Source organism: Somniosus microcephalus, chromosome 6 (assembly GCF_052327205.1).
Source record: "Somniosus microcephalus isolate GS21.2 chromosome 6, FLI_Smic_1.0, whole genome shotgun sequence".
Lineage (NCBI taxonomy): Eukaryota > Metazoa > Chordata > Chondrichthyes > Squaliformes > Somniosidae > Somniosus > Somniosus microcephalus.
Window position 1 is genome coordinate 187,895,572 of NC_140992.1, and position 12,691 is coordinate 187,908,262.

The 12,691-nt window shown below is 44.4% G+C and overlaps 1 protein-coding gene across 2 annotated transcripts in view; it reads left to right on the forward strand.

Moving 5' to 3' along the window:
- Positions 1–3,636: 3,636 nt before the first annotated feature.
- The window catches only part of LOC147116247 (glutathione S-transferase A-like), a 43,872-nt gene continuing 34,817 nt past the window's right edge, over positions 3,637–12,691 (forward strand). Inside the window, exons 1-3 of one of the 2 annotated variants that reach the window (XM_085991033.1) lie at positions 3,637–3,875; positions 4,078–4,143; positions 4,350–4,455. In XM_085991033.1, coding sequence (XP_085847159.1) covers positions 3,708–3,875; positions 4,078–4,143; positions 4,350–4,455 — 340 coding nt within the window. In that variant the 5' untranslated portion in view covers positions 3,637–3,707. The remainder of the gene's footprint in view (positions 3,876–4,077; positions 4,144–4,349; positions 4,456–12,691) is intronic. The other variant, XM_085991032.1, reaches the window with a different exon arrangement.

The window sequence follows — 12,691 nt, forward strand, 5'->3', positions numbered from 1 at the left end:
AGCACGCCGATTGTGTGCTCAACGATGTTCCTGGTAGCTTAATGGCTCTCGTTGTATCGTAGCTCAGCAGTGGTGCTGGGCAAACGAAGCGGGGTCATCAGCCAGGTGCACACAGGATATCCCTTGTCCCAGAGAAGCCAACCTCCTGGGTGAAGCGGTGCCTCGAAAAGGTCTGCCACAGAAGTCTGGCGCAGGATGAAGGCATCATGGCTGCTGCCTGGAAAGTGGGCATTGACAGTGAGTATCAGCTGTCTGTGGCCACAGACCAACTGGAGGTTTAAGGAATGGAAGCCCTTTTGGTTGCGGAAATCCTCGGCATTCTCTTGTGGTGCCCGCAAAGCCACATGGGTGCAGTCAATGGCGCCCTGCACCATGGGGAAGCCCGCTATCATCGCAAAGCCCGTTGCGCGTTCTTGCTGCTTGTCCAGGGTCATGGGGAAAGAGATGTACTCTCGTCTCCTTTTAAAGAGGGCATTTGTGACCTGATGGATGCAGCAATGCACCGCGAACTGGGAGATATTGGCGATGTCCCCAGTAGCGGATTGAAAGGAGCCGGTGGCATAAAAGTTGAGAGCCACTGTTATCTTCACTGCCACTGACAGAGACGTCCTGCTCCTCAGTTGAGGCTGCAGAGCTGGCTGAAGCAGGTGACCACCTCCTTGCTGAATCGCAGCCTTCGCAAACACTGCTCCTCAGACATGTTAATGTATGAGAACTGTTGGCGAAAAACCCTGGGAGGGTAAGGTCTCCTGTACTGACGCCTGTTGGCCCTCCTCTGTCTGGCCATGATTGCCACTCTCTCTCTGCATCTCTGTGCCCTCTGAATGTGATGGAGAAGGACAACGTTCCCATCCATTGCAGCCCCCATAGTATCTGGGCAATCAAAGTAATGACAGTCAAAAAGCAAAGTACCTGCAAAGTTATGGTCAGAAGCCAAAACTACCTCAGACAGCGTTGACTCAATGCAGGAATCTCTCTTTCTCTCTTTGTCTCTCTCCAAATCTCTCTCTCTCTCTCTCAGAATGAGTGGTGCAAAAATGGCTACCACACAAAAGCCAGGAAGAGGCTCCCTTTAAATAGCGCCCCCACAGCGACTGGGAAGCGTTCAAGTCAACCTGTCGTTGGTCGCGCCAGGCGGAAAGGAGGGGGGCGCCACTGAATTTCCGGTCCGGGGCGCCCCAAGAGCGTTGCACTCTTGAATGACGTCAAGATCTGCGTGTGCAGGAGATCGGGCGGTATTGTTTAGCGCCGCCGCAAAATGTCCGGTCAATTTTGCGAGAGGCGCAGATATCGCCGCGCCCGGGCGCTAGTTGATTTGCACCCCACTTAGCGCCCTCTTAAGGCACTAACGGGTGGCGCTACCAACTGAATTTTCCCCCCATAATCTGGGCTGCTGCTTCAGTGCAGTACTGTGGGAGGACAGCACTGTCAGAGGTGCCGTATTTCAGATGAGATGTTAAACCAAGGTGCCATCTGGTTGCTCGGCTGGACGTAAAAGATCCCATGACACTATTCGAAGAAGAGCAGGGGAGTTTTACTGATGTCCTGGCCAATATTTATCCTTCAACCAACATCACTAAAACAGATCACCTCATCATTTATCTCATTGATGTTTGTGGGACCTTACTGTGTGTGATTTCTTTACAATCCTGGTTTTCATAAAAAACGCACAGCCTAGATTATGCCCTCAAGTCTCTGGGGTGTGACTTGAACCCATAGCCTTCTGACTTGGAGGCAAGAGTGCTGCCACTGAGCCAAGGTTGATGATAAAGGTCAGATTGAAGTGGCTATCATGGCAATGTCTTTCCTCTCTAGAGTCTAGCTGGAGATCTCTTGAAACACGTGACACAACACAGTCAACACTTGGCTCTTGAAGGGAGGTAATTAAAGAAGCCTGAGATTCTGTACTCCTGTAAGATACCCTAGTTGTATTTACATATATACGTAGGATTAGGATTTGGTTTAATTTCATGTGATCAAAGTTTTTGGTTTCTTTTTACTTAATGAAATGGTTAAAAGTTGTTCATTCATGCAGGATGCTTTAGGGTTTGATTTGTCAGGTTACAATTTAGCTGACATTGTGGTTTAGGTGTTTGCTGAAATGACAGGATGTAAAAGGTTCATGTCTCTTGACTTGTTTTTGTGGCCACATTGGGAAACAGTTAGCCAAGGCACTTTTGAGATAAGAAATGGGACAATGGGGACAGGGTGTAAAACAGTCGTACCTGTTGTTTTGAAGGAAATATACCCTTTCTAGGGGTCTTGTTCACAATAACACTTGTCATGTCATAATCAATTATCAGTGACAGAGTTCGTGAGAAACAGACTATAAATATCGCAAGCTTTTCTTAACAAATTGTGGGCAGAATCAGGATTGGAATGGAGCAATGACAAGGTTTCGCCTCTACCTGGGGAAGGAACACGGGGTAGTATTGTTTATTCCTCGGTGTGTCTGCTGTTTAAAGGTATTGTGTGTATCTGGACTTGGTGTAATACAAATAAATGGAGAAGTTGCAAACCATATTTTGGGGTCAGAATCAAACTGATTACACTCTATCAAAGAAATGTATTTGGCTCTTTCCTTTTTTTTATCTAATGTATTATAAATTGCTTTTGTTGCTGCAGTCTGGCTTTGCTGCATTCAAGTAAGCAATGTCACAGTGAATCTTGATTGCAAATGCAAACAAATACAAGCATAGTGGCAATTCGGTGTTACCTTAATGCAAAGGCAGATCTGTCAACTTGTGAGGAAGAAATTCTCCTATACAGTAATACTTTGAGAGACCCAGAGACACCCCAGCACTGAGAGAGGAACTCGAGTCCAGAGAGAAAAGACACTGCAGCAAAGTATAGGGAGTGCTTGGCAAAAACCACCCTGCAGAAACTACCAGGAGCAATGCATGCTTTTGTTAATATTTTTGTCAGCCCAAGGATAATGCCTCAAAACAGCCTGTCAAGTTTGCACGATTCGATTCAGAGAGGGGCTCCCAAACTGTGACCCATGAGTTATATGCAGGACACGAGCCCTGGCAATCCAGCCCATAATGTTTAAGCCACTCAGTCCTATTTGATCTTGTATTTGAAACTCTGGGTTGACCTGCTTGAACTTCATGGGGATTGAGGTTTGCAAAGGACTGTTCTTAGTTTTGTTGCTGCAGTGATGGATACATGCTAAATTAGGTGAAAGCTTTGGCAGAGTGGTAACACTCTCGCCCCTGCATTGGAAGGTCATGGTTTCAAATCCCACTCCAGAGCACACAATCCAGGCTGACATTTCAATGGAGTACTGAGGCACTGTTGGAGGTGCCATCTTTCAGATGGGATGCTAAACTGAAGTCCTGTCTGCTCTCTCAGGTGGACATAAAAGATCCCATGGCACTATTTGAAGAAGAGGAGGGGAGTTCTCCCTGGTGTCCTGGCCAATATTTATCCCTCAACCAACATAATTAAAAAACACATTATCTGGTCATGTACCTCATTGCTGTCTGTGGTTCCACAGTGAGCACTTGAGGTTTTAGTGGGATTTTTAAAAAAAGATTGTTTTAATAGAAAAGTGGGAATGAATACCTGCCTTTAGATGGTGCTGCACTGGGAGTTGTGCAGTTTGGTAAAGTGCGACACCTCTGCCAGTGCTGGACCGGGATGATTATATAAAGAGGAGCTGTGGGACAGAATTCCAGCCAAAGGCAGAGTGAGCAGAGCAGACAATGGCTGAGAGTATGTTCCTGTACTGGGGCTCCGGCTCACCACCTTGTTGGAGGATCATGATCGCCCTGGAAGAGAAGAAATTACAGGGGTATCAGCACAAGATGTTATCCTTCGAGAAGATGGAGCACAAATCGGAGGAAGTTCTGGCAATTAATCCCAGGGGTCAGGTGACGACAGATAATTTGATATTTTCCTCTCCTTTGAGAAACTTGAATTGTGCATATTTCTCAATAGAGCAGTTAGTTTGTAAATTACAGACTGCAGAGCAGATAATCAAATTTGTGTGTAACTTCGAAAAATAAAATCTGATTTCATAATTTTGGCTTTTTGGTTTAAATATTTTTAACTATTTACAAATTGTTGTTGCAGTTGCCCAGTTTCCGCCACGGGAACCTTGTTTTGAACGAATCTTTTGGAGTCTGTCTGTATTTGGAGGTAAGGTGTTTTTTTTTAAAATTAAATAAACGATGGACTTCATCCGAAACGCCGTTTCTATAATTTTTAATATGTTTTTGTTGCTGGGGCAGCTTCCCCTCGAACCTGCAAGGCAGCTAAATCCGAGTTATACTCGTCACTGGGCTCCTCGCTGTGCTGGTGTTTGTCCCAATTTTAAGCTGACCGCGCCTCCCCTCTCTCCACAGAACCAGTTCAAATCCCAAGGTACCCAGCTGATCCCGGACTCCGGAGACGAACAGGCTCTTGTTTTCCAGAGAATGTACGAGGTTCTTGCTCTGCAGGAAAAACTGGGTAAGTCCCCTGAGCTCCAACGCATGCAACTGTTGCCATGGCTTTTTGTCTTTTTTCTCCCAAATTGCACAGGGTGCATTCCAAAACTACCAACCGCAGCTAATTGATTTAATCTCTTGCTGGCTGTAAAGTGCCTCTTGTATCAAGTGCCTTTCTCTTTCTTCCCTCTCCTTAGGGGTGGGGGAAACAAAAAAAAAGAGATCTTTCACGAATCAGGACATCCCAAAGTGCTTCACAGCCAATTAAATACTTGTGTAAGGAAAGTTAGATGATGACCCGATAATCTGTGGAGGAAATGAGCAAAAAAAAAGGCAGTATTTATCAGTTGTAAAATAAGAACAGAAAATGCTGGAAACACTCAGCAGGTCAGGCAGCATCTGTGGAGAGAGAAACAGAGTTAACGTTTCAGGTCTGTGATGAATGGTGTACAGACCTGAAACGTTCGATCTGTTTCTCTCCATGGATGCTGCCTGACCTGCTGAGTGTTTCCAGCCTTTCTCGGTTGTTGTTTCACTTGACTTTTCATCAGAAGCCACCTGAAATATTATCAACCTGAAATGGCAATACTGTTTCTCTCCACAGCTGCTGAGTGTTTCCAGCATCTGCAGTACTTTTCTTTTTAGTATTTTTTGAATTCTACAATAGTCATCCTAGACACCTTGATATCTGTGGTTCCAGTACTTTGGGATATCGTGTTCCACAGAGCTTAACCTTCAGTGCTGTTTCATCCCATTTATCTGCTCATAAGGGGCAACTATACTGCTTTTATGTTGTATGTAATGAAAATTGGCAGTATAGCTAAGGCGGCGAATAGTCTGACACTCCTACAGTCCTAGACACCTCTAGTCTTCACACCAGTTTGAATTTGAGATGACTGCAACTAAAGTGGAAGAGAAAATCCTCCCAATCCAGTCCTTCCAAAAACCTGATTTTTGCACTCGTCATCCAGTTGGTTGCTTATATTACAAGTTAAATAACTTGTTTGCCCCTCCCCTCCTTACTGAAAAGATTTCTTTGTAAAAGCTGAGGTTTAGTTCTGATTTCCCTTCATAGCTGTTTCAAATCCTATTTGTCACTTTATCCCTGCCAAGCATATAAAAGGCCTACAAATCAGAGCAGCTGAAGGCAGTTAATTAGGGAAACTAGATTTAAACTGGTTTTTCTGTAGCAGGGCTCAGCCAGCTCCTTTGTTTCAGGGCCTATAACAGGCTTCGCAGTGCGAGTTGCACTGAGGTGCGGTTTGAACAGAGTGCTGGAGTTGGGTGAGTGAGGGAGGTAGGTGAAGAGTGGAAGGAGGAGCTCCCTTGCTTCGCCTTTGCTTTTCCTAACTTTTCACCCTGTAGGAATTGGTTCCTACTTTACACCAAGGAAAGAGTCCGAGAGCGGGAGCAGACCAACAATAACAACTGCAAAACTGCTAAAGTGACATCACAACCAGGGAAGGAGCTGATTGGTAAGTTGGACCTGGAGTATTTCTACAGTCCAGTCGTTCAAGTAAAAGTAAAGTTTCTAGTTTAGAGTAAGTAGTGTGTAAAGTGAAGTGAGGTCCCTAGTATATTTAATAATCTTTAATTCATTTAGAGGAAGTAAAGGGAGTGAATTAAGGGTAGGACATGGCAGGGCAGCTCGTCTGCGTGGAGTACTCCTCCTGTGCTATGCAGGAAGTTAGGGACACTTTCGGGTACCATGGCGAACACGTGTGCAGGAAGTGGCTGCAGCTACTCAAAATCCGCGTTCTGTGGCTGGAGTCGCGGAGGAGCATCCACGAGGCTGAGATCTACGTGGATAGCATGTTTAACGAGGTGATCACACCACAGGTAAAGTGCACAGGCAGAAAGGGAATGGGTGACCGCCAGACAGCGTAAAAGAACTAGGAAGGTAGTGCAGGAGTCCCCTGGGTCCATCTCTCTCTCTCCAACAGATTTTCCATTTTGGATACTGCTGGGGGAGATGGTTTCTCAGGGGAATGCAGCAAGAGCCAAGTCCGTGGCACTATGAGTGGCTCAGCTGCACAGGAGGGGAGGAAAAAGAGTGGGAGAGCAACAGTGATGGGGGATTCTATCATAAAGGGAACAGATTGACGTTTCTGTGGCTGCAGACATGACTCCAGGATGGTATGTTGCCTCCCTGGTGCCAAGGTCAAGGATGTCACTGAGCAGCTGCAGGACATTCTGAAGGGGGAGGGTGAACAGCCAGAGATAGTGGTCCATATTGGTACCAACGACATAAGTAGAAAGAGGGACGAGTTCCTGCAAGCAGAATATAGAGAGCTAGGAAATAAATTTAAAAAGCAGGACCTCAAAAAGGTAGTAATCTCAGGATTACTCCCAGTGTCATGTGCTTGCGAGAGCAGAAATGGGAGAATAGACCAGATGAATGCGTGGCAGGAGGGAGGGATTTAAATTCCTGAGGCATTGGGACCGATTCTGGGGAAGGTGGGACCTGTACAAGATGGACGGGTTACACCCCGGCAGAACCGGGACCAATATCCTCGCAGGAGGGTTTGCTAGTGCTGTTGGAAAGGACTTAAACTAGTTTGTCAGGGGGCTGGGAACCTAAGTGTGGGCCCAGAATGGAGAGAAACAAAGCTGGAGGTCCAAGCTAGAAAAGTAGTCAGCAAAACTAGTAGGGAGCAGAAACAAAGGCCAACATTAAAGAGGGTCAAAGTGCAGAAAAAATTAAACTGATAAAGTTGAAGGCACTTTTTATCTAAATGAACGTAGCATTTGCAACAAGGTGGATGAATTAATGGCACAAATAGAAGTAAATGGGTATGATGTAATTGCCATACAGAGACATGGTTGTGGGGTAACCAAAGCTGGGAACTGAATGTTCCAGGGCAGAAAACATTGGTGGGAGTTGTGTATAGGCCACCAAACAGTAGTGGTAATGTAGGACACCGTATCAATCAAGAAACTAGAAGTACATGTAACCAGGGCAATACGGTAATCATGGGGTCTTTAATCTACATATTGACTGGGCAAATCAAATTACCACTAATGGTGTGGAGGATGAATTCTTGAAATGCATGCGAGATGGTTTCCTGGATCAGTATGTGGAGGAACCAACCAGGGAACAGGCTATTCTGGATCTGGTACTGTGTAATGAGAAAGGGCTAATCAATAGTCTTGTGGTAAAGGGGCCTTTAGGGACAAGTGACCATAATATGATTGAATTCTACATTAAGTTTGAGTGATGTAGTCCAATCTGAAACCAAGGACTTCAATCTAAACAGAGGAAACTACAAGGGTATGAGGGACAAGTTGGCCATGGTAGATTGGGAGACTACACTGAAAGGTATGAAGGTTGACATACAATGGCTAACTTTCAAGGAAATAATGCATAATTTGCAACAAACATATATTCCTCTAGGGCATAAAAAACCCAAAAGGAAATGTGACCGACCATGGCTAACAAAAGAAATTAAAGCTAGTATTAAGTCAAAGGAGGAAGCTTATAAAGTTGCCAGAAGAAGCGGTCAGCCTGAGGATTGGGATCTTTTTAGAAATCCGCAAAGGGGGAACCAAGAAATTGATAAAGGGAAAATGTAATATGAGCACAAATTAGTGAAAAATATAAAAACGGATTGTAAAAGCTTCTTAGGTATGTATAAAGGAAAAGACTGGCGAAGGTAAATGTAGATCCTTTACAGTCAGACGGGAGAATTTATAATGGGGGATGAGGAAATGTCAGAGAAATTAAATAAATACTTTGTTTCTGTCTTCACGGAGGAAGACACACAAAAACCTCCCACAAATATGAGAAAACCAAGGGTGTGGCGAGAATGAGGAACTTAAAGAAATTATTATTAGTAAAAAACAGTACTAGCAAAATTAATGGGACTAAGTTGATAAATCCCAAGGACCGGAAAACCTACATCCTAGGATTTTGAAAGAGGTGGCCATTGGGATAGTGGATGCATTGGTTGTCGTCATCCAACATTCTGTAGATTCTGGAATGGTTCCTGCAGATTGGAGGATAGCAAATGTAATCCTGCTATTTAAGGAGGGAGAGAGAAAACTGTGAACTGCAGACCTGTTAGCCTCATCAGTAGCTGGGAAAATGCTGGAATCTATTATAAAGGATGCAATAATGTAAGATTGGGCAGAATTGACATGGATTTATGAAAGGGAAATCCTGTTTAGTAAACCTATTGGAGTTCTTTGAGGATGTAACTAGTGGAGTAGACAAAAGGGAACCGGTAGATGTCATGCATTTGGATTTTTAGAAGGCCTTTGATAAGGTCCCACATAAGGTTGGTGAACAAAATTAGGGCACATGGAATTGGGGGTAATATATTAGCATGGATTGAGAGTTGGTTAAAAGACAAAGAGTAGGGATAAATGGGCTTTTTCAGGATGGCAGGCTGTGACTAGTGGGGTACTGTCAGGATCGGTGCTAGGGCCCCAGCTATTCACAATCTACAGTATATCAATGATTTGGATGAGGGGACTAAATGTAACATATCCAGATTTTCTGATGACACAAAGCTAGGTGGCAGTGTCTGTTGCAAAGAGGATGTGAAGAGGCTTCAAGGGGATCTTGACAGGCTCAGTGAGTGGGCGAGAACATGGCAGATGGAATATAATGTGGATAAATGTGAAGTTAGCCACTTTGGTAGAAAACAGAAAGGCAGAGTATTTCCTAAATGGTGAAAGATTGGGGAATTCAGATGCTCAAAGGGACCTGGGTGTCCTTGTACATGAGTCACTGAAAGTGAACGTGCAGGTGCAGCAAGCCATTAGGAAGGCAAATGGTATGCTGGCCTTCATTACAAGAGGATTTGAGTACAGGAGTAAAGAAGTCTTGCTCCAATTATATAGGGCCTTGGTGAGACCACACCTGGAGTATTGTGTACAATTTTGGTCTCCTTACCTAAAGGAAGGATATACTTTTCCATAGAGGTAGTGCAACAAAAGTTCACTAGATTGATTCCTGGGATGGTGGGACTGTCGTATGAGAAGAGATTGAGTAAACTAGGCCTGTATTCTCTTGAATTCAGAAGAATGAGAGGGGATCTCATTGAAGCATACAAAATTATTACAGGGATTGCTAGGGTGGATGCTGGGAGAATGTTGCCCTTGGCTGGGGCATCTAGAACCAGAGGCCACAGCCTCAGGATAAAGGGTAGGCTATTCAGGACTGAGATGAGAAGAAATTTCTTCGAGGGTGGTGACTCTTTGGAATTCTTTACGCCAGAGGGCTGTGGAGGCTCAGTCATTGGGTATATTCAAAGCAGATGTTGATAGATTTCTGACTAGTAAGGGCATCAAGGGACATGGCGATAGGGCCGGTGAATGGAGTTGAGGCAGAAGATCAGCCATGATCTCATTGAATGGCCTACTCCTGCTCCTAGTTCTTATGTTCTAGCACATCAATGACATGTCCTTGCTCATGGTTAGAGTTGGGAGGGGTGAGACAATTGTAGGATTAGAGGGAAGTAAGTCGTAACCCATGCCGGAGGGAGGGGGAGATGGTGAAGAAAGTGGTAACAATTCTTTCCCTCCTTGCTCCTTTCCAGTTGTGCCTATGAGTGACCAATATTCCAAATATGGCATGGAATCTTGCCGCACAGAAAGGGGGCCATTCAGCCTGTCATGCCTGTGCCAGCTCTTTGATAGACCTGTCCAATTTAGTCCCACACCCCAGCTTTTTCCCCATAACCTGGCAAATTAATCCTCTTCAAGTACATGTACAATTGCCTTTTTGAAAGTTCCTATGCAATCGGATTCTAGCACTCTTTTTCAGGTAGTGTGTTTCAGATCTTGACTGTCCTCTGTGGAAATTTCCCCGCTAGTTCTTTTTTGCCAATTATTTTAAATTTGTGACTTCTGGTTACTGACCCACTTACCAGAGGAAACCATTTCTCCTTACCTGCTCTATTAAAACCCCTCATCATTTTGAATACCTCTACTGGGTAATCTTCACTGTTCCTAAGGAGAACAATCCTAGCTTCTCTAACTTCTCCATATAACTGAAGTCCATCATACTGGTGAAGCTGCTCTGTATCCTCTCCATGACCTCCTTCCTAAAGTGTGGTGCCCAGAATTGTATACAATACCCCAGCTGAGACTTAACCAATGACGTGTAAGGTTTAGCATGACTTGCTTGTTTTTGTATTCAATGCCCCTATTTATAACGCCAAGTATCCCTTGCACTTAATAGAAAAATAGCAGCAGGAGTAGGCCATTCGGCCCTTCAAGCCTGCTCCACCATTCAGTATGATCATGGCTGATCCTCTATCTCATTACCATATTCCTGCTCTCTCCCTATTACCCCTTGATGCCTTGTGTCTAGAAATCTATCTACTACTTAAATATATTCAGTGACTTGGCCTCCATAGCCTTCTGTGGTAGAATTCCACAGGTTCACCACCCTCTGAGTGAAGCAATTTCTCCTCATCTCAGTCCTAAATGTCCTGCACCGTATCCTGAGGCTGTGCCCCCTCATTCTAGACCCCCCTCCCCAGCCAGGGGGAAACATCTTCCCTGCATCCAGTCTGTCTAGCCCTGTCAGAATTTTATCTGTTTCAATGAGATCCCCTCTCATTCTTCTAAACTCTAGTGAATACAGGCCTAGTCGACCCAATCTCTCATACGACAGTTCTGCCATCCCAGGAATCAGTCTGGTGAACCTTCGCTGCACTCCGTCTATGGCAAGTATATCCTTTCTTTGGTAAGGAGACCAAAACTGCACACAGTACTCCGTGTGGTCTCACGAAGGCTATGTATAACTGTAGTAAGACATCCTTGCTCCTGTACTCCAACCCTCTTGCAATGAAGGCCAACATACCATTTGCCTTCCTAACTGCTTGCTGCACCTGCATGTTTGCTTTCAGTGACTGGTGTACAAGGACACCCAGGTCCCTCTGTACATCAACATTTCCCAATCTATCACCATTTAAATAATACTCTGCCTTTCTGTTTTTCCTACCAAGGTGGATAACTTCACATTTATCCACATTATACTGCATCTGCCATGTATTTTCCCACTCACTCAACTTGTCTATATCGCCTTGAAGCCTCTTTGCATCCTCCTCACAACTCTCAATCCCACCTAGTTTCATATTGTCGGCAAACTTGGAAATATTACATTTGGTTCCCTCATCCAAATCATTGATATATATATCTCGGCACCTAAATATCCAGAATTCTCTATTAACCGGCAAAATTCTCACTCCGAAAACAACACCTCAATAACCAGCAATATTGCCAAGTCCGAGTCTCCCGCGGTGGCCGAGTTAGTCAGTGGGGGGGGTAGTTCTCCAAACTGCCACTACTCGGCTTCTTGGCGCTTTCAGAAGTCCAAACACCTCAATACCCCTGTAACAGGAGTCTGACTCTCCCACGCTGCCGGTAGTCTCTTCTGATCTGCCATTTTACAGGGGTACTGTGTCTCTCTCCCACGCTGCTGGTAGTCATTGCATTACCATCAACTGGCAGTACTGTACTTAATCAAGCATCTTCCACCATCCATTTAACACAACGTTCTAGGTGAGTACCCAATTTTTAATTTAAAAAAAAAAAAATCCATGTCAGTATATTACCCCCAATCCCATGTGCTTTAATTTTGCACACTGACCTCTTATGTGGGACTTTATCAAAGGCCTTCTGAAAATCCAAATACACCACATCCACTGGTTCGCCCTTATCTATTCTACTAGTTACATCCTCAAAAAAACTCCAGTAGGTTTGTCAAACACTATTTCCCTTTCATAAATCCATGTTGACTTTGTCTAATCCTGTTGATATTTTCTAAGTGTCCTGTTATCACATCCTTTATAATAGACTCTTAACATTTTGCATACTACTAATGTTAGGCTAACCAGTCTGTAGTTCCCTGTTTTCTCTCTTTTAAATAGTGGGGTTACATTTGCCACCCTCCAATCTGCAGGAACTGTTCCATAATCTATAGAATTTTGGAAGATGACAACCAATGCATCCACTACTAATGTAGTATACATTCATGATTTAGATATGAATGTAGGAGGTATGATCAGTAAGTTTACAGATGACACAAAAATTGGTGGTGGTAAATAGCGAGGAGGGAAGCCTCCAGCTACAGGATGATATAGATGGGTTGGTCAGATGGGCAGAACAGTGGCAAATGGAATTTAACCCTGAAAAGTGTGAGGTGATGCATTTTGGGAGGACCAGCAAGGCAAGGGAATACACAATGAATGGTAGGACCCTAGGAAGGATAGAGGATCAGAGGGACCTTTGTGTGCATGTACATA